Here is a 20,286-nt window from a genome sequence, read left to right on the forward strand (position 1 = left end):
ATTATGGTGATTGATCCCTATTGTTCCTTAACTGTACATCGAGAAGATACCATAATACTTAGTTCACTGCACCTTATCATAGCAAAGGTCCATACAAAATCTCAGTCAGATCGGCCAGTAGTTTCCGGAAAAAGTGGAAAATACAGACAGACAAACAGACTAAGAGAAATACCTAGATTACTTTAACGACAAGTAGTTATAATTTCATAACAATATGGCTGAATTAATAAGTTGGTGATTAAATCAATACTGTAAGAATTAAATTTTACTTTCAAAATCCTATTTAAAAAAATTGTTAAATAAAAAAGACTCCTTGGCAATGCCAGATGGTATTTAATAAGTTTTCATCCAAATTATAAATCAGACATTTTAAAAGCACTCAACATCGTCAACACATTTGGCCTTCGGGACAAGATCAAAGTGTAGTACCACTTTGTAGGCGAATGGGATGGTCGATGGAGGTTGTCCGTTCTCATTGGAGTTGGGCGCCGGGACGGGAGATTCTGAACAACTCGGAATTTTCCCTCACCTGGCGACTGGTCCGTAACGCGCTGCCCCTTCTCGACGAACTCTGCCGGTATAAAGAACATACGAGGGGCTTCTGTCCGCGCTGTGACGAACGTGAGCCCGAAAAGATCGGGCACGCGTTTTTTAGTTGCAGCCGGATCCAGCCCTTATTGGAGTACGTCGAGGAGGTAATGGCTCGCATCAATGCCGAATGTCCGCTCGATCTCGACGAAGGTTATTTTGTGTACAACATGGAGCCGCCGTTCCCCAGGGAGGAAAGAATGGTTGTCCTGGCGATCCTGGCAGTAGCGCGCATGGTGATTTGGATCAGGCGCCTCAAGTTGGTCCGCGAAGGGACATCTGTTCCGGATCGGGATCTGATCGTTTACTTTAAACATTTGCTTAAAGTAAAGATCAGATGCGATTGGAGGAGGTTGCCTAGAGTGGAATTTGACAAGAGGCGGGTGCACAGCACTAGTTTGTGCATCCGTCGAGGAGCCAAGTTTCAATACGTGTTCCCTCCTTAAGCATGGCACGGGCGGTGCTGGGTCCTTCGGAACCCATCCCGCTTAGGTTCTAGCTAAGTCATTTTAAGAAGACTCTTGACTGGTGGTACAAATGAGATCCTGTTCCTGATTTTATTTTTTGGTACTAGAGAACCTCTGAGTCTACCCATCCCCTTTGTGCCACATCCTTGCTTTTTCAACATCCCCGGTCACTCCCCTACGCAGAGGTCACCTTCCAACCCCCCTCCACCCGTTGCTTTGTTTTCTCCCACTGCCATTAAGATATTCTCCCCAATCACCATTAGGGATCGCCCTGCTTGTTTTCGGTTCCCCGGAAAACAGTGGGGGGTCTAGTCACCTAGATTTGTACAGGGGGGTCTCACTAACAACCCAGTAGGATTTATTTTTTGTTTTTGATATGAACACTTTTATTTAGTTTTCCCCTCTCCACGAGCAATCCTTTTCTTAATTCAAAAACTTTTTTTTTTTTATTTATTAATGAAATTGAACTTTATTTTTTCACACATGCACACACAAAATTTAAAAAAAAAAAAAAAAAAAAAAAAGATGCATACACAAACACACAGACAACTGTTTATAAATTGTAAATATGGTTTTGATTCTTAAACGCTGGGGATTTATTAGTTAGATTAAGATCCATAGAGTGAATGAGGTATTTTGGTAAATGTTGCCAGTCAAGAGTAAGACTCCAAAGTCTACATTTATTACTTTTAATCACTTTAGTCACAACGACCCTGAACCCTTCCCCTCCCCAATCTCTTGTAGGGCCTTGTGCCTAATTTTGTTGTTTGAAAATCTTTTGTTTTTTTTACTTAATTGTATTTACAAAATTTTAAAAGCAATAAAATATATAAACAAGATCAAAGTGTAGTATCTGTTCTTCAGATGCTGCACTTCAATTTCTTGTTCTCTTTCGGTGGAGGAGAAATCCTTCACGACTGAGACAATTTTTATTTTTGTTCCTTTTCTCCACGTTAAAAAACGACCCTGGTGTCTAACTCTGTCCCGTGGGGAGGCATTGTAAATAGGAACAGTTTAGTGCTTGCAAGTAAGAAAAATAAGAGTGTAGAACCGGTGGATATTCCTTGTGTTTGGATAAGCAGCGACATGACATCGGAAGGGGACAGCTGTGTCTGTTCGAGCATGCTTCTTCTCTCAACGTCTGGGGAACGAGTGGAACCAGCTGCCGGAAGAAGTGATATCTGCAGAGTCACTCAGTACATTCAAAGCCAGACTAGACAAACAGTGGAGGAATCACCCGCTTTGTTTTGACTACAAATCTAGAGATGTGTATTGAGAGACTGTAATCTCGAGTGTATAAGCCTATATTCCTTTTCACTGTATATTGTATTGCATTGTATTGTAAATGATTTTTTCATTTAAACGTTAAACAAGTATTTTATTATCTGAAAATTTGGTGCTTAACCAATTGTGTCATCGATCCATCGATCGATGCCTCCGTTAAGTCTCGAAAGACAAAGGATACCCCCTGTAGGAGCAGTTGCGCGTGTAATTGTGAGGCAAGGGTTGCGCAGCCCTAACCACACATCCCATGAATCGGCACTGTTTGAGTCCAGTGGCAAGGAGAAGACCAGGACGACTGGAAACAATGCCGAGATAAGCGGAGAGCACATACAGCACCTGGAAGTCCAAAATGGTCACCCATTTAGTACTGACTAGGCTCAACGTTACTTAACTTCGGTGATCCAGCGGGAACCGGTGTGTCAACGTGATTAAATCGTGTCATAAGCGGTTTACAACCACTACTTTCTCAGTAACAAACCAGACAAAATTAGACTGTAATCTTAGATGTATAAGCCTGTGGTCCTTCTCATCATATATTGTATTGCATTAATAAATTCTGTAGATTCCCAAAGAAGTGCAATGTTTTTCTTACAATATTATTCTTCCGGTATGAATATATTTTTTTTTTTCTGACGTGATAAAAATGAATTTAAAATCTTGAAGCGATTGAATGTTTTTTTTTTATATACATATAATAGTTGGTCATCGTTTATCAAGGTTCAAAAGCCACTCGAGGTTAAGGGTTAATAAGTTTCTCAGATGGAAGATAAGACAACACCTAGAGGATTCAAGACCATTATTGAACTTGTGTACATAGGTTTAGTTCCTTTGTTTTACAGCATATCAACCCTTTTCAAGTTATTTAATGCCGAATCCAGTAATTTTGGAAACTAAGCTTTTATGCTTCAAGTCCTTCATATCTTCAAATATTTATTCATTATGTTTAGTTTGGTGGTTTTGTTTTTTCAGAGGAAAATTGGCTTTTTTTTTTTGGCTTTGCAGAACATGATTGAGTTTTCCAAAGGGAAAGAAAACAAGAATATGTTTTTGGTGAGGAAGCAAGTATCTTCAGACAACCTAATCTGCTAGTACTAGGCAAACTAGACAGAATTTGATTATTTAAGAGGGCTTTTAAAAAGAATTTATTTATATTGGACCTGAAAATAACCATGTTGAATGACTAGTCAAAAATCTTGAATTTGTTAACATTAAACTTTAAAATGAGCATGTTGTAGACAGCTAAAAAGTAGCCCAGTAGTATAGTGTTCTACAGACGGGAAGAAACTGTTATATTACGGACGAGCACAGAAAGCAAATGTATCATTTTTATTCTGCATTTTTCCCTAATCTGCAATGAAAACACTGTCTTTATTTTGACATTCCAACTCGTAGCTTGTGGCAAGTAACTCAGTGACGGAGGGTGGAGGTGTTGATTGGCAACGAAATGCAATCACACATGTGTCTGCTCGACTCGTCCCTTTTTGTTTTCTTCTTTGTTGTGTATGTGTTTATATTGACCGAATTCCATCGGTTCTTTGTTTGACCATTGATGTCATCTCCATGTCAATATCTAGGATTTCCATTCAAAAATTCCGGCATTGCCCAACGATAATCCAGCATCTCTGCTCATGTATATACATAGATTTGTCTTAAATCATTGTAAATTCTATGCAGTTATGCAGAATGTAGAAAATATGCATAAAACGTGCATAAAACGAATTAAGCGTAATAGTGAAATGAAAACAATGATCTAATAAGAAACCATAAAAATGAATAATTAATGAATGCTCGTTTTTCAAAGGAACATGCAAATTAGTTAACCTTCATGTAATTGCTCGCATATCTATGACAAGTAGAAATTCAGAACGACTGAAAAACATACTGGGATAAGCAGCGAGCACATACAGCGCCTAGTATTCCCAAATGATCACCCATCTAGTAGGCCAGGATCATCATTGCTTAACTTCGCTGATCTGACGATAACAGGCATGTCAATGTGATTATGCTATATATATATATATATATATATATATATAAGATCTCTTTACTACTTTCATGTCTGTGTGTATATATATATACTAGCATGGGTGCCCAGCGTTGCCTGGGTGTTTGAAGGTGTCTGCTGAGCAAAAAAAACAAAAAAACCCAAAAAAAACGGTCAATTTTTTTAACTTTGACCCCTTAAAATTTATTGTTTTGTGCTAAAATCAAGTTATTAAGTTAGATCCATATCCAATGAACCTATATCTAAAATTTCAAGTGTGTAGACCCGAAATTGCCGGAGGAGTTTGGTAGAATTCTCAAAAGTCAAATCGTTGAACTTTGACCTCTTAACAGCCAAATTTCTGGCCGAAAACCGATCACATAGATTTTCCCAAATCTCAGTACCCTGTATATCAAATTTCGAGTCTGTAGACTAAAGATTGACAGAGTTATTGCGTAGGGAATTGTACACAGACAGACACACAAACACACAGACACGTTCACACTGAAAGGAGTAAAGAGATCTTTTTTATCATTAATAATGAAAGGTCCTGATCGATCTAGGTGAGATAATATCGATTATTTTCCATTTTTGATGAACTAGACAATCACTCAGTCTACAGTGGAAAGTAGAATCCCGAGGTTTGCAGTGATTTGACACTGATTAATTTAACCTTCAAATCGAACTATAATACAGTACTTTTCTAATACTGAGAATTTTAATACTTCTTTCACCCATGCTATACTTTAATGGTGATATATAATACGCTAGCAGGGAGACCCGACGTTGCCTGGGATAGAATGATGATCAATGAATGTTTCACTTCCCCATATTTTTATTGTAATCAAAATCGGTGAAATCACCCAGTTTTCAATCAAATCGATTGATTGCCTGGTCTAGTTGGGGACCCATCTTGGTGCACTGGGAGAAAGCTTTATATGTCTCCCCACAATGACAGCCCACAATACATTGTAGTTTAAATTGCACTGTAGAGAACCTACTGTTGATGTTATGAAATTATTTTTATATATAATAGCTTGAATTATAGTTTAAAATGCAAAAGTCAAATATCTACACAGATGGCTGTGTAATCATGAAAGACTAGTATATGTACAATAGTATTTTAATGGTAAATGCTCTGATGAACTACAAGCACTTGTACCCCCTCGACTAGTCTCTATATATAAAACGCAAAAGTGGCGCATGCATTTTTGTATGTCTAGAAAAGGCTTTTTGGGGATGGGGGGAGGGTCTCGATAGGTTTATTATTGTTTACAACTGTTTATATGCTCCCTAGATTGTAATATCTATGATTTGTGAACGGACATCGTCTGTAGATTTATTTTGATTGACTTTTATAAAATTCCCGCTATTCCAGCCTCTCGTGTGTTCGTTTTTTTTTTCCCCCCGTATGAATAAAGCAAAATTCACCAATGCAAAGGCGTCAGCAGCCTTTCGTGCTGGGACGTCTTGAAAGCGATTAGCTTTGATCAATGTTGGGAAAACCCTTCATATTAGACAATTGCTATTCATCGTGGGGGGGGGGAAACAAATAAATGAAACAGCAGAAAGCTTAACTGGCCTTCAGCCAACGTTCATTTCTGCATTTCAATGCTTTCCACTTCTATGGCTCCGTAGCATAGCGGTAAGATGTCACGTTTTCTTTCACTTTCTTTTCCGCCTTCGGGTTCGAGCTTCCCTCCCTACTAACACTTTTTTTTTTTTTACTTTTACATCTCCAAACACCCGAGCAACGCCTGGTACTCCCGCTAGTTTTGTATATAACCCAACTGAATATAATGTGTTACGTTTACGAATTTAGCGGCCTTTTATTACTACATAAAAAAATGTCTCATTCTTATTCGAATTTACTTGTGGACATGTAAAATTTATACATGATAATTCTAGTGTGATAAAAAAAAAAAAAAAATTCGGTAGTTCAACAGAAGTCGACTGAAAAGTTAACCTGACGAGTTTTGAACATGAAGTTTCTTAAATTAGCAGAAAGACAGCTAAAGGTGGGACAGTAAAGTAAAAATAAAATTTCAAACGCACCCCTGTCATATCAAAGAACCTACTGTTGATTTTATATGCTGGGCTTTTTGGTTTGTGTGCACTCAAATGCACTTGTGATGTTAGGCTGTATAAAATGTTAACTTTGGTCAAAATCGCCTGTTTCTTCTTTTATTGGATTTTATTGATTATGGATACTTATGATTAGTAAAAATATTAATATCAAATATATACTTTAATCAAGTATAAATTATTTTTTGTTAGTGAGGTGGGTGGGGGGGGCGAGATGCCTGTTTATTTGATTCATATCTGTGTATATACTTCCATAGAAACAATTGAACTTCTTGCATATCTGGTAGTATTGGGAGGATTAATCGGAATCAGATTTGGAAAAACTTGTGTCTATTTTCCGATGCCAAAAACGATTCTTTTAATTCTTTTTTTTTTTTTTTTAACTTAATTTTCCATCGCTTCTCTGATAGCTTCTTCCCTCGAGTAATTTGCCTTTGGAATTCATTTCGTACTTCCTGTTTCCCCAACAGTACCAACATGCAGAAATTTAAATGTAATGTAAACATCTTGCTGCTCAACTCCCTATCCTATAAGTCTAATCTTACCAGAGTATCCCTTTATGCTTCAGAGGCAATATATACACACACTCACACCTTTTTATAATATATTAGTGTTAGGACGATTGGAAAAATCAGAACATTTTAAGGTATAGGAATCAGAAAAATTGTGCCAATTTTCTGATTCCAAAAACGATTCTTTTAATTGTTTTTTTTGATACTAATGATGAAATGATAAATGTTTTTCTTTGTTTAAATTATCAGAGAAACTAAAATCTATAGATCGTTTTTTACAACAGTAATAAACAACTCTAGCTAAGTATTTAGAGATTTTTAAAAAATTGGAATAAAGTAAACGTATCGAAATCAGGAAAAATAATGGAATCATCTCATCACTAATATCTAAGCATTTCATCAAATTAATGTCTAATACTTTCTCACCTTTTTATATATATAAATTTGTAGTCATTGACATACAGTACTGTTCCGTTGTGTCACAACTCATCAGTGCCGCTAGTCTTATACCTCTCCCAAGCCAAGGATTGAACCTAGAACCATCGCATTGACAGTTGGCAGTTCTACCCATCAACCTATGGGAGTGGTGCCCACAAAAAACGTCCACGAATGTCTATTTTAAATAAACATCTGTCCACAACTTTTATAGTGCTCAAACCACGTGTTTACAAACAAACAGTGAACTTCACATTTTTTAGCCAATTAAGTAGAGGTTTTTTTTTTTTTTTTTTTTTTTTTTTTTTACACAGTGATCACCACTTATCAAGGCCCGGAAGCCACTCAGGGATAAGGGTTATTGCAAGTACATCACGTTAGTGAGGAGATTTTATGAAGTGTTTAATTAGGGGGGTGGTTCATTAGGAATTTGTTAACATTAGACTTGAAGACATCCAAGTTGTAGTCCGGAGGGAAGCAGGCAGACGGAACAGAGTTCCACAGGCGTGCAGTTCTAAGAAAGAAGCTTTGCTCATGAAATCCGCGTTTTGATTTAGGCACAGATATAGAGTGGGGGAAATTTTTCACAGTGGATTCAGCTAGACGGGTGTTTTTCGTGAAAGTTTGGCGAGGGGGGACCAGGGATTGGAGTTCAGACGAGCATCTGCCATGAAAATAACGATAAAACAAGGATAGGCTCGCAACGTCTCTTCTGTGGGAGAGAGGTTGCAGGGTAGAGAAAAGGGCATCCCCCACTAAACCACGAAGTCTATTTTGTACTCTGTCAAGGCATGATAGGCTGTTTTTGGCAGCTCCTGCCCAGATATGGCAACAGTATTCCATCCTTGGCCGTACTTGGCTTTTATATAGATAGAGAATTGCATCAGTAGTGAGATATCTTCTGGAGCGGTAGAAGGATCCCACCATCTTTCCTGCGACCTTGGCAACAGACTTGATGTACGTGTTCCATTTCAGATCAGGAGTAAAGGTCAAACCCAAAAGCTTGTCAAAACACGGGGCCTCACCCAGACGAGAGCCATCCATCACAATTGATGCCAGCTGGGGATCAGAGCGTTGATGATGTAAGGATAGGAGTTTGGTTTTAGATGCATTAAAGGTAACTAGCCACATCTTCCCCCACTGAACCACGCGCTCGAGATCAGAGGAGAGAGAATCCGAGAGAACTTCGTCATTTACAGCCTTTGATGTGTTGCCGTAGATGGTCGGGTGAGATTATTTATGACAGTGCTCTACCCAAAGAGGTTTGGCTTAAAATAAATTTGTAGTCATCGACATACAGTACTGTTTCGTTGTATCACAACTCATGAGTGCTGCTAGACAATATATATGTGTGTGTGTGTGTGTGTGTTTTTATTATTTCAACCTCGTTTTTTTTTTTTTTTTGCTTTGAAATGATAATAAAAATAATAATAAAAACATATTTAGCTCTACTAAAGTATTGGGCACTCCCTCCTGTTTTTTTACTAAATATACCTCCTAATATATATATATATATATATATATATATATATATATATATATATATATATATATATATATATATATATATATATCTTATTATTGGAAATTTATTCAAATTTTCTAAAAAACATAGACCTGTAAAGAAGGTATAAAAAATTTTAATTATCCGACAAGGAGTACAAATAAACAAGAAAGACCTTATTCCATGGAGTTCCTATTTACAATGCCTCCCCATGGGACAGAGTTAGACACCAGCGTCGTTTTTTAACGTGGAGAAAAGGAACAAAAATAAAAATTGTCTCAGTCGTGAAGGATTTCTCCTCCACTGACAGAGAACAAGAAATTGAAGTACAGCATCTGAAGAACAAATGGTATTTATTTGCTCCCCCACCGAGCAAATTAGGCACAAGGCCGATTTTTAATGTGAGGAGTGAAGGGGAGGGGGAAGGGGAAAAGGGGACCAGCTCCCGAGAGGTGGGAAATGGGAGCTGGTTAAAGGTCAGGCATGTGGGGTTGCCCCCACATCTGGTCTTTGCTAGTTATAGCTAGTCCTAGCTAGTAGTATCTGCCGGAACAGATGGTATTTATTTGCTCCCCCACCGAGCAAATTAGGCACAAGGCCAATTTTTATTGTGAGGAGTCAAGGGAGGGGGAAGGGAAAAAGGGGACCAGCTCCCGAGAGGAGGGAAATGGGAGCTGGTTAAAGGTCAAGCATGTGGGGTTGCCCCCACATCTGGTCTTTGCTAGTCATAGCTAGTCCTAGCTAGTCATAGCTTGCAGTATCTGCCGGAACAGATGGTATTTATTTGCTCCCCCACCGAGCAAATTAGGCACAAGGCCAATTTTTAATGTGAGGAGTGAAGGGAGGGGGGAGGGAAAAAGGGGACCAGCTCCCGAGAGGTGGGAAATGGGAGCTGGTTAAAGGTCAGGCATGTGGGGTTGCCCCCACATCTGGTCTTTGCTAGTCATAGCTAGTCATAGCTTGCAGTATCTGCCGGAACAGATACTACACTTTGATCTTGTCCCGAAGGCCAAGTACATTCCTTGGAGTTTCAAAAAATACAATTCTCCTCATCAGAGGAAAGAGGTTTGCAAAATGTGCAATAAATTTTTCAGGTTAATGCATTGAAAGAAACTATAAATATACTTGCACCAAAACAGTTATTAAACAGTTAGTGGCAGTTTATAGGGATTCAAAATGATTAAGAAAGCAGGAAACGGGGGGGGGGGAGATATGGTGAATATCCGAATGTGAAAGTTTTTTTTATTTTCATTCAATGTCTCGGAATTACTTTAATTTAAATCAATAATATAATGTTTTGAAATACTGCATATATAGAGTATATACAAATGAGCCAAAGTCAGTTATTTTAATACCTTATTTGCGTAACTATTTTTTCATTTCATAATAAATTAATATTTGGTGCTATACTTTGTAATTTTATATTCTTTTGTAGTTTTATTGTCTCATCTATATCATATTTTTGTTTGTTCGTCCCACTTTTTCTTGAAAACCACCAGACCAATCTGCCTGAAATTTTGTATAGACCTCTATTATGATAAGGTACAGTAAACTAAGTATTATGGTATCTGTTTGATTCACAATTAGGGATCAGTAAACACAATATTGTATGTTAATTAATCACCTTTGATAGTTAATTATGAATTACACACAAAAAAAAAACATACCTTGCTTGTTTTAAATAAAATTCATATTGGAAGTCATATCAACAATTGACAAAAAGAAATAAATCAATTACAATGTAACATTTTTTTTTTAGTTTTCTACACAGTTTTAGTCATACACACACGTCTGATGAGTAGGGTTATGACAATAGCATATTCTTTTCATTGTTTTGACTCGAGTGTGTGTCCGTTGATATCTTATATGCTTTTATATAGATTGATGTAGGTTAATTAACTGTGTCGGATATATATTCGATCGAAAGTCAAAACAATGAAAAGAATATGCTGTTGTCATAGCCCTAATGATGAGGCACAAAGAGAGCAATCACACGTAAAACACTTTTTTATACAAACAATCAAAGGGAGGTAACTCTGAGTTATTCAAATGCTTAAATGACACGTCACCTATTCCCAGACAAGGCAGACAACTCTTCACATATCGTTCAAGGGACAAAATTGTTGGAATCTTCATTAAATCTGACTAATATCGACAAATTTCTAAGACATACTGTTGTGGAGACGCCCACTAATTAGCATACGTGGGTGAACAAGAAATAGATAAAGGTATCAAGTCAGCAAGACCGGGGAGCTGTGTCCGAACGCCGGATAGGCAAGATGCATGTGCCGGTTGCTCCATGAAAGACTTTAACACGCCCTCTGCCGGACAATCTTCCAACTGCAGTACAACTGCACCTTTGTAAATATGTATTATCTTTTCGTCTTAATATATTTGTTTTACCTTTACTTTCTGCGTTCGTGTTGTTATTGATACAGACACAACACATACCACATTTACTCTAGAAGTTTGGCATAAAGCATTCCTTCTAAGTCAATACACTATAACTTTTGCCAATTTTAACGGGCGAAAATGTCTAATTTTTTTCTATATGTATGCAATCGTTTTGTCTATATCAAACAGTGATTGGTTAAAGTGATTCAATAAAAAAAAAGTGAAGCATGCATGATCCCCCGTGAGTGCACAGTGAATGAGGCATAAAAAATGACTAAGTTCAGTATTTGCCCCCTCCTCCCTCCATTTAACCCCAAAAGTCCCCAGGGGGCGTCAAATCCTGCTGAAAATGAACAAACGGTGCAGTTTTAGGCCTTAACATAAGTAAATTTGAGCTCTGCACCATGCAAAAAAAAGAAATGACAAAGTCCATCATTTGCCCCCGCCCCTCCCATTTAGTCCCAAAAGTCCCCAAGGTCTTAACATATTTAAATTTGAGTTCAGTACCATGCAAAACTGCTAATAAATAGACATACACAGAAAATTTTGGACAAATATGGTAAAATAGTTCCAAAAATGGAGTGCTTTTATTAGCCCTAAAAGAGCCCCTGGGGCACACCCAAGAGTTATTGTGAAGTATAGACAAACAAAATTATATAGAAATCAGTTAGTTACAACTTTTCAGAAAGTTTTATAAAAATCCAAGGCATCAATTTCTTTTAATAAGCACAAAAGTGTCAATTTTAGTCATTTTAACCCGAAAGGCACCCGTAGGGGAGGCAACCTGAGTTTTCCTGGAAAATCCGTTCTGTTACTTTTTTTACTCATATCATGTTTAATGTTTGTACAAAATTTCAAAAAATTCCAAGGCGTAGTTATTGAGAAAAGTGTGGACAGACGAACAGACAAGAGTGAATTTACAGGTCCACCCTCCTTTTGTTGGCGGACCAATTAGTAAAAATTGTTGCTTAAATTAAACTAAGACAAGTCATAAAAGAGAATTAAAAAGGAAGTAGAATGATTGACTTGTTTTCTCACTTCCTCTCCTTCCCTCTTTATCATAATGCCGCAATAATTTTTTTTGTTTTGTTTTTAAACTCAACTAGCAGGACCTGTGGAAATTGAAACTGAACATCTACAGAATGCCAACATCAATATATTACATATGAATGAGTCCCCTGTGGAATTTCCCACAGGTCCTGCTAGTATTTATTAAAACCAAATTCTTCACATGCATTTTATTTTCCTGCTCCAGGGTGTGTCATTCTCAGTTTTTCTCCATGCGTCTCGTGCCTTGACTGAAATGAAAGAAAAAACAGCAAAGCCATTAAACACCGAATCTCAACAACAAAAGGTAAGCAAGTCATAATACAAGATGTCTTCAATAAGTTTCCAGACATTATTTTTTGTTCATGCATTTAAAATTGTCGTAGACTCTTGAAAATTCAGTATGTTATTGCTATAAATCTTATGAGATGACTGACCAATTTTTATCATTTCAGTGGCGTCCAGCGTTGCCTGGTCGTAAAATATGTTTATATATTTTATGCATTTATTTGCTTCCCCACGAAAGCAAATTAGACACAAGATCGTTTTTAATGTGGGGTTAAACCAGCTCCCCTAAAACAAGGGTAAAAATGGGGAACTCTGGCAGTATCCAAAAAAATAGTAATCGTCTCAGTATGAAGGGTTTCCCTTACATTAACCAACAACCAATTAACTTATGTGCAACATCTGCAGAACAGATACTACACTTTGAGGTATTTATTTGCTCCCCCACTGAGCAAATTAGGCACAAGGCCGATTTTAAAGTGAGGAGTGAAGGGGAAATGGGGACCAACTCCCCGGGGAGTAGGGGAGCTGGCTAGTGACAATTGGTATGAAAGGTTTCCCCTACATTGACCAAGGTCTTATATGTGAGGTTGCCCTCACATATGGTCTTTGCTTGCAGTATCTGCCGGAACAGATGGTATTTATTTGCTCCCCCACCGAGCAAATTAGGCACAAGGCCGATTTTTAATGTGAGGAGTGAAGGGAGGGGGAAGGGAAAAAGGGGACCAGCTCCTGAGAGGTGGGAAATGGGAGCTGGTTAAAGGTCAGGCATGTGGGGTTGCCCCCACATCTGGTCTTTACTAGTCATAGCTAGTCATAGCCTGCAGCATCTGCCGGAACAGATGGTATTTATTTGCTCCCCCACCAAGCAAATTAGGCACAAGGCCAATTTTTAATGTGAGGAGTAAAGGGAGGGGGAAGGGAAAAAGGGGACCAGCTCCCGAGAGGTGGGAAATGGGAGCTGGTTAAAGGTCAGGTATGTGGGGTTGCCCCCACATCTGGTCTTTGCTTGCAGCATCTGCCGGAACAGATGGTATTTATTTGCTCCCCCACCAAGCAAATTAGGCACAAGGCCAATTTTTAATGTGAGGAGTAAAGGGAGGGGGAAGGGAAAAAGGGGACCAGCTCCTGAGAGGTGGGAAATGGGAGCTGGTTAAAGGTCAGGAATGTGGGGTTGCCCCCACATCTGGTCTTTACTAGTCATAGCTAGTCATAGCCTGCAGCATCTGCCGGAACAGATGGTATTTATTTGCTCCCCCACCAAGCAAATTAGGCACAAGGCCAATTTTTAATGTGAGGAGTAAAGGGAGGGGGAAGGGAAAAAGGGGACCAGCTCCCGAGAGGTGGGAAATGGGAGCTGGTTAAAGGTCAGGCATGTGGGGTTGCCCCCACATCTGGTCTTTGCTAGTCATAGCTTGCAGCATCTGCCGGAACAGATGGTATTTATTTGCTCCCCCACCGAGCAAATTAGGCACAAGGCCGATTTTAAATGTGAGGAGTGAAGGGAGGGGGGAAGGGGAAAAGGGGACCAGCTCCCGAGAGGTGGGAAATGGGAGCTGGTTAAAGGTCAAGCATGTGGGGTTGCCCCCACATCTGGTCTTTGCTAGTCCTAGCTAGTCATAGCTTGCAGCATCTGCAGAACAGATACTACACTTTGATGGTGTTTATTTGCTCCCCCACTGAGCAAATTAGGCACAAGGCCGTTTTTAATGTGAGGTAAAAACCAGCTCCCCTAAAAGTAGGCAAAAAGGGGGCACTCTGGTTACCAAAAATAATAATTGTCCCAGTATAGAGGGTTTCCCCTCCATTGACTGGTACAAATTATCTTAAGTGCAGCATCTGCCGGAACAGATGGTATTTATTTGCTCCCCCACCGAGCAAATTAGGCACAAGGCCAATTTTTAATGTGAGGAGTGAAGGGAGGGGGAAGGGAAAAAGGGGACCAGCTCCCGAGAGGTGGGAAATGGGAGCTGGTTAAAGGTCAGACATGTGGGGTTGCCCCCACATCTGGTCTTTGCTAGTCATAGCTAGTCATAGCTTGCAGCATCTGCCGGAACAGATACTACACTTTGATCCCGGCCCAAAGACCAAGCAGAATTCACATTTATTATTATAGCTTCAATTCTCTATCGACTATTCTATATCATATTGTACCCAATATATAGTCATAATTTGAAAATTAAAAACAAAATATGATTTGAATGCCATCAGCTAGAATCGAAACCGAACAAAAAATTGATAATGAGGATCGTTAAAAAGTTGTGGCAATCATTAAAAAAGAAAGATAAATAAAGAACACAGAAAAAAAGAAAACGTAAAGAAATAAGAAGCGGAATAGAGGAAAGAGCAGATAAGAAATACGGAGATACATATAAGTGCCTCTAATAAGTTTCCAGACTTTTTTGTACAGGCATTTAAAATTGTCATAGACTCTTGAAAATTCAGTATGTCATTACTATACACCTTATGAGATGCCTGACCAATTTTTATGATTTCAAATTCAAATGAACAGCTACAGCAGATATTGGAATACATCCTACTTAAGCCTGATTGTCACAATTGATGAATTTCAAAAAGTGTAAGCCATGTCTAGTTTCAAAACAGTTTCCGATGGTTCGTTGTTCTACACAAGTCCTGGGAGGTGACTGGTTCGCGGTAGACAGAACAGTTTCCGATGGTTCGTTGTTCTACACAAGTCCTGGGAGGTGACTGGCTCGCAGTAGACAGAACAGTTTCCGATGGTTTGTTGTTCTACACAAGTCCTGGGAGGTGACTGGCTCACGGTAGACAGAACAGTTTCCGATGGTTTGTTGTTCTACACAAGTCCTGGGAGGTGACTAGTTCTCAGTAGACAGAACAGTTTCCGATGGTTTGTTGTTCTACACAAGTCCTGGGAGGTGACTGGCTCGCGGTAGACAGAACAGTTTCCGATGGTTTGTTGTTCTACACAAGTCCTGGGAGGTGACTGGCTCGCGGTAGACAGAACAGTTTCCGATGGTTTGTTGTTCTACACAAGTCCTGGGAGGTGACTGGCTCGCGGTAGACAGAACAGTTTCCGATGGTTTGTTGTTCTACACAAGTCCTGGGAGGTGACTAGTTCTCAGTAGACAGTTCTCGAGTTGGAATGCACAGAGCAAAAGATTCTTCCCATGTTGACACGAAGAAAACATATGCGAAATTACTACAGAAAGGTTTAATATTTATGGAGCAATTCTGGTTTCTGATTGGTTGGTAGCAGAACGTAAATTAATTCAATTTGTCAGTTCCTAGCAGCATCGTTTATAAATAATCTCCCGACTGTGCGGGATCATACGCCATTACAATAAAAAATATTGTAACACAATCGGAACATGAGAACATTTTAGAAGAACGGTATGCAATAGAATTGTTTTAAACTTGGAGAAAAATGCCATAGAAACGTATGGAATGCATTAGATTGCCTTTGGACCATTTTGCATGGATCGAGCATCAGTTTTTGAGTGGCATAAGACAGTCAAGGAAAGCAGAGAGTCTGTGAGAGGAGTAATAAAATCAGAACACCAAAGTTGATTGGCCAAATAAAGAATTTCATAGATAAGGACTGTCGTGTGTCTATAGAGACAATAAGTGCACAGTTTGATATAGGTGTGGGAACTGTACACAGTTATTCATGAGGAACTGAAAATGTGGCAGATTTGCGCAAAGTTTATTCCAAGGTGGCTGCTCAGAGATGATCACAGACTACTTGACCAAGATGGTTATCAAGACAATTTCTCACCCTCACTACAGTCTAGACCTTGCCCTCTGTGACTTTTGGTTGGTTGGTTGGTTGGTTGTTTTTGTTTTACGGCATATCAACCCTTTTCGGGTTATTTAATGCCGAATCCAAAGAGGTGACTGGTTCGCAGTAGACAGAACAATTTCCGATGGTTCGTTGTTCTACACAAGTCCTGGGAGGTGACTGGCTCGCGGTAGACAGAACAGTTTCTGATGGTTTGTTGTTCTACACAAGTCCTGGGAGGTGACTGGCTCGCGGTAGACAGAACAGTTTCCGATGGTTTGTTGTTCTACACAAGTCCTGGGAGGTGACTGGCTCGCGGTAGACAAAACAGTTTCCGATGGTTTGTTGTTCTACACAAGTCCTGGGAGGTGACTGGCTCGCGGTAGACAGAACAGTTTCTGATGGTTCGTTGTTCTGCACAAGTCCTGGGAGGTGACTGGTTCGCAGTAGACAGAACAATTTCCGATGGTTCGTTGTTCTACAAAAGTCCTGGGAGGTGACTGGCTCGTGGCAGACAGAACAGTTTCCGATGGTTCGTTGTTCTACACAAGTCCTGGGAGGTGACTGGCTTGCGGTAGACAGAACAGTTTCCGATGGTTCGTTGTTCTACACAAGTCCTGGGAGGTGACTGGCTTGCGGTAGACAGAACAGTTTCCGATGGTTTGTTGTTCTACACAAGTCCTGGGAGGTGACTGGCTCGCGGTAGACAGAACAGTTTCCGATGGTTTGTTGTTCTACACAAGTCCTGGGAGGTGACTGGCTCGCAGTAGACAGAACAGTTTCCGATGGTTTGTTGTTCTACACAAGTCCTAGGAGGTGACTGGCTCGCGGTAGACAGAACAGTTTCCGATGGTTCATTGTTCTACACAAGTCCTGGGAGGTGACTGGTTCGCAGTAGACAGTTCTCGAGTTGGAATGCACTGAGCAAAAGATTCTTCCCATGTTGACACGAAGAAAACATATGCGAAATTACTACAGAAAGGTTTAATATTTATGGAGCAATTCTGGTTTCTGATTGGTTGGTAGCAGAACATGTATTAATTCAATTCGTCAGTTCCTAGCAGCATCATTTATAAATAATCTCCCGACTGTGCGGGATCATACACCATTACAATAAAAAATATTGTAACACAATCGGAACGTGAGAACATTTTAGAAGAACGGTATGCAATAGAATTGTTTTAAACTTGGAAAAAAATGCCACATAAACATATAGAATGCTTCAGATTGCTTTTGGACCATCTTGCATGGATCAAGCATCAGTTTTGAGTGACATAAGAGATTTAAGGAAGGCTGGTAATCTGTGATAGATGATAAGAGGTTAGGGACGAGTAAGTAAGTCAATCAGAAAACCAGAGTTGATTAGCCAAATAAAGAATTCCATTAATAAGGATCATTGTGTGTCTATAGAGACAATAATATCACAGTTGGTTGCCAGTGTGGGAACTGTTCATACAATTATTCACAAGGAACTGAAGGTGTGGAAAATTTGTGCGAAATTTCTCCCAAGGTTGCTCAGAGAAGATAAGAAAGAAAGACGTTGTCATGACAGCAGGGAGATGGTCAGTTCTTGATGCTCTCTGGTGACCTGAGATGAAAGCTGGATCTACGGCTATAACCTTAGAGGTTGTCATTATGAGACAATTAAGGAGATGAAAGAGGCTGTGACGAGGGTCATTGACACACTGAGGACTTCCATGGGGTGTTCCAAGAGTTGTTGGGACAGTACAACAAGTGCATTGCAGCTGAAGGTGATTACTTTGAGGGGGGGGACTAGAGTTTCACGTGTGTACTATCAATAAAAGTGCACATGCAAAAAAATATGGAAACTTATTTACGGCAACTAGTATTTGTAAATTTTGGCAATTAGAGGAGGGAGCTATTTTTAGTATGTAGTGTGTGTGGTCAATCAAGAGATTTCCTACGAGTTAACGAACCTTAATCTTTATAATCATTGATTAAAACGTCACCGAAAGTAAAGGAAAATCTTTGCATCATTTGGACTACTGCCGTTATCTTGAGTGTTATTCTCACAACATTTCGGTCGATGTAACCACCGACCTTCTTCAGCTGTGTATTGCTAAACTCGAGAATGTAGGGGATGCTGGTGGCAAGCGCCCTACAGTGAAATGATACACAGAAAATCGCCGAGTTATGAGATTTGTAATTATATACATTTATTTACAGGAAAGAAATACAAATTTATAAAGTTAGTCCATACCTTGAATTGAGTTCTGAAATGCGGGTGTGCAGTGCCCGTAGGCGATGCGTGTTCTTGTTATGCATTGTCTAGCTTGAGGTGCACTTGCGCAGAACTGTGGAACGTGTGTCCGTCTTGATCAGAGTCCAATGACCAAGAGAGAAAAAGAAATTGACGTATCCAATTTCACTGGATGTATATGCGATGTGTAGTGGTCGCTTACATAACAAAACAAAGGAAAGATAATTTCTTACCTTAAGGGTTCGATCTTGCATCTGTATCCGTTGGCTGGGAATTTCAATTCCTACAAGAATGCTTCTGTCGAACTTGGGAATGTTTCTGTTGAACTTGGGAATCTGCGAATCCGTGGCATAGTGGATATAGTACTTGGTAAAATATAGCCGTACAGTTACACTCTTCTGGAAGTTGGAGAATCAATTCTCAGTGTGAGTGACGCTCAAACTACAATTGCAAATTAATTCGGACTTCTACTGAGTCATGGCTGCTGGAACAAAAACATGCTTCCCTCGTGGATTAAAAAAAACGGGTTCTTTCAAAAATCCGTGCTGATTTTATGTCCTTTTCTCTTCCCTGCAACCTCTTTCTCACAAAGAAGAGATGTTACGAGTTTTTCTCTGCTTTATCGTTATTTTCATGGCAAGTGCTCGACTGAGCTCCAATCTATGGTCCCCCCTCCTCCTCGCCAAACTTTCACAAGAAACATTCATCTAGCTGAAAACACTATCAATAATTCCTCCCACTCTTTATATGTGCCTAAACCTAAATGTAGGTTTCATGAACAAAGTTTCTTTCTTAGAACTGCACGCCTGTGGAACTGTCTTCTGTTTGCCTGCTTTCCAGCTAACTACAATATAGTTGTCTTCAAGTCCAACGTAAACAAGTTCTTGATGAGCCATTCCACTAAAGTTAACAAATTTACCGAATCTCCATTACTAACGGTTACTATATTGTCCAATTGACTATTGACTACTGTACACTCTTTAAACCTTATCCTCAAGTGGCCTCTGGGCCTTGATAAGTGGTGATGCCTATATATATAAAAAAAGAAGTTTACAGAGTACGACAAGATACGCCTAAAGAAGTTCGGAGGTTATATCGACTAAAATGGTGTGAAAGTAACACGCATGGTGAAAACAGTAGTTCAAATAATATGAATAATCAATCCTCATTTCAAAAACGTAAAATAAATTTTCAATGAAATGAAAAGTAATTTTATCCGTCTGCTCCTTGTTCCAGTTAACTTTTTTTTGTTCACGATTCATAAAAATTTATACAAAACTAAAAAAAATACCCGTCCTAGTGTTGTATAGGAGGGGTTTCATATTGGAGGTTCATATATCGAGAAATGACGGGGACATATAACGGGTACATGTAATACAGGATTGACGATGATGATGAAAGAGAGAGAGAGAGAGAGAGAGAGAGAGAGAGAGAGAAGACATTTATACATATTACAATTCTGTGGATTCTTATAACATACATATTAGCGACTGAGAGAGGGTGATCAGTTCTTTTAACACAGGAAGGGGAGAATAATTACTTATGATGGCGGAGGGGGACACATTACTTGGAAGGGGGTTATACAAAGTTCATAGTAAGATGATTAACACATTACATTCAATTGTTGAATGACAACACAAAGACAAACAATTACAAAAATCGGTGGTAATTCTTAATTTTATTTGACCGGTCGAATCATTGATGACGTCAGGAATTCAAA

The 20,286-nt window shown here is 39.2% G+C and overlaps 1 protein-coding gene across 1 annotated transcript in view; it reads left to right on the top strand.

Annotated features, from left to right (window-relative positions):
- The window catches only part of LOC145263803 (UPF0415 protein C7orf25 homolog), a 707,479-nt gene that overhangs the window by 674,375 nt on the left and 12,818 nt on the right, over window positions 1-20,286 (top strand). Inside the window, exon 7 of the mRNA XM_080120866.1 lies at window positions 12,509-12,607. Within this exon, the coding sequence (XP_079976992.1) occupies window positions 12,509-12,607 (99 nt within the window). The remainder of the gene's footprint in view (window positions 1-12,508; window positions 12,608-20,286) is intronic.

The sequence above is a fragment of the Euprymna scolopes genome, chromosome 39 (genome assembly GCF_053919585.1).
Source record: "Euprymna scolopes isolate OS-2025 chromosome 39, ASM5391958v1, whole genome shotgun sequence".
Taxonomy (NCBI): domain Eukaryota; kingdom Metazoa; phylum Mollusca; class Cephalopoda; order Sepiida; family Sepiolidae; genus Euprymna; species Euprymna scolopes.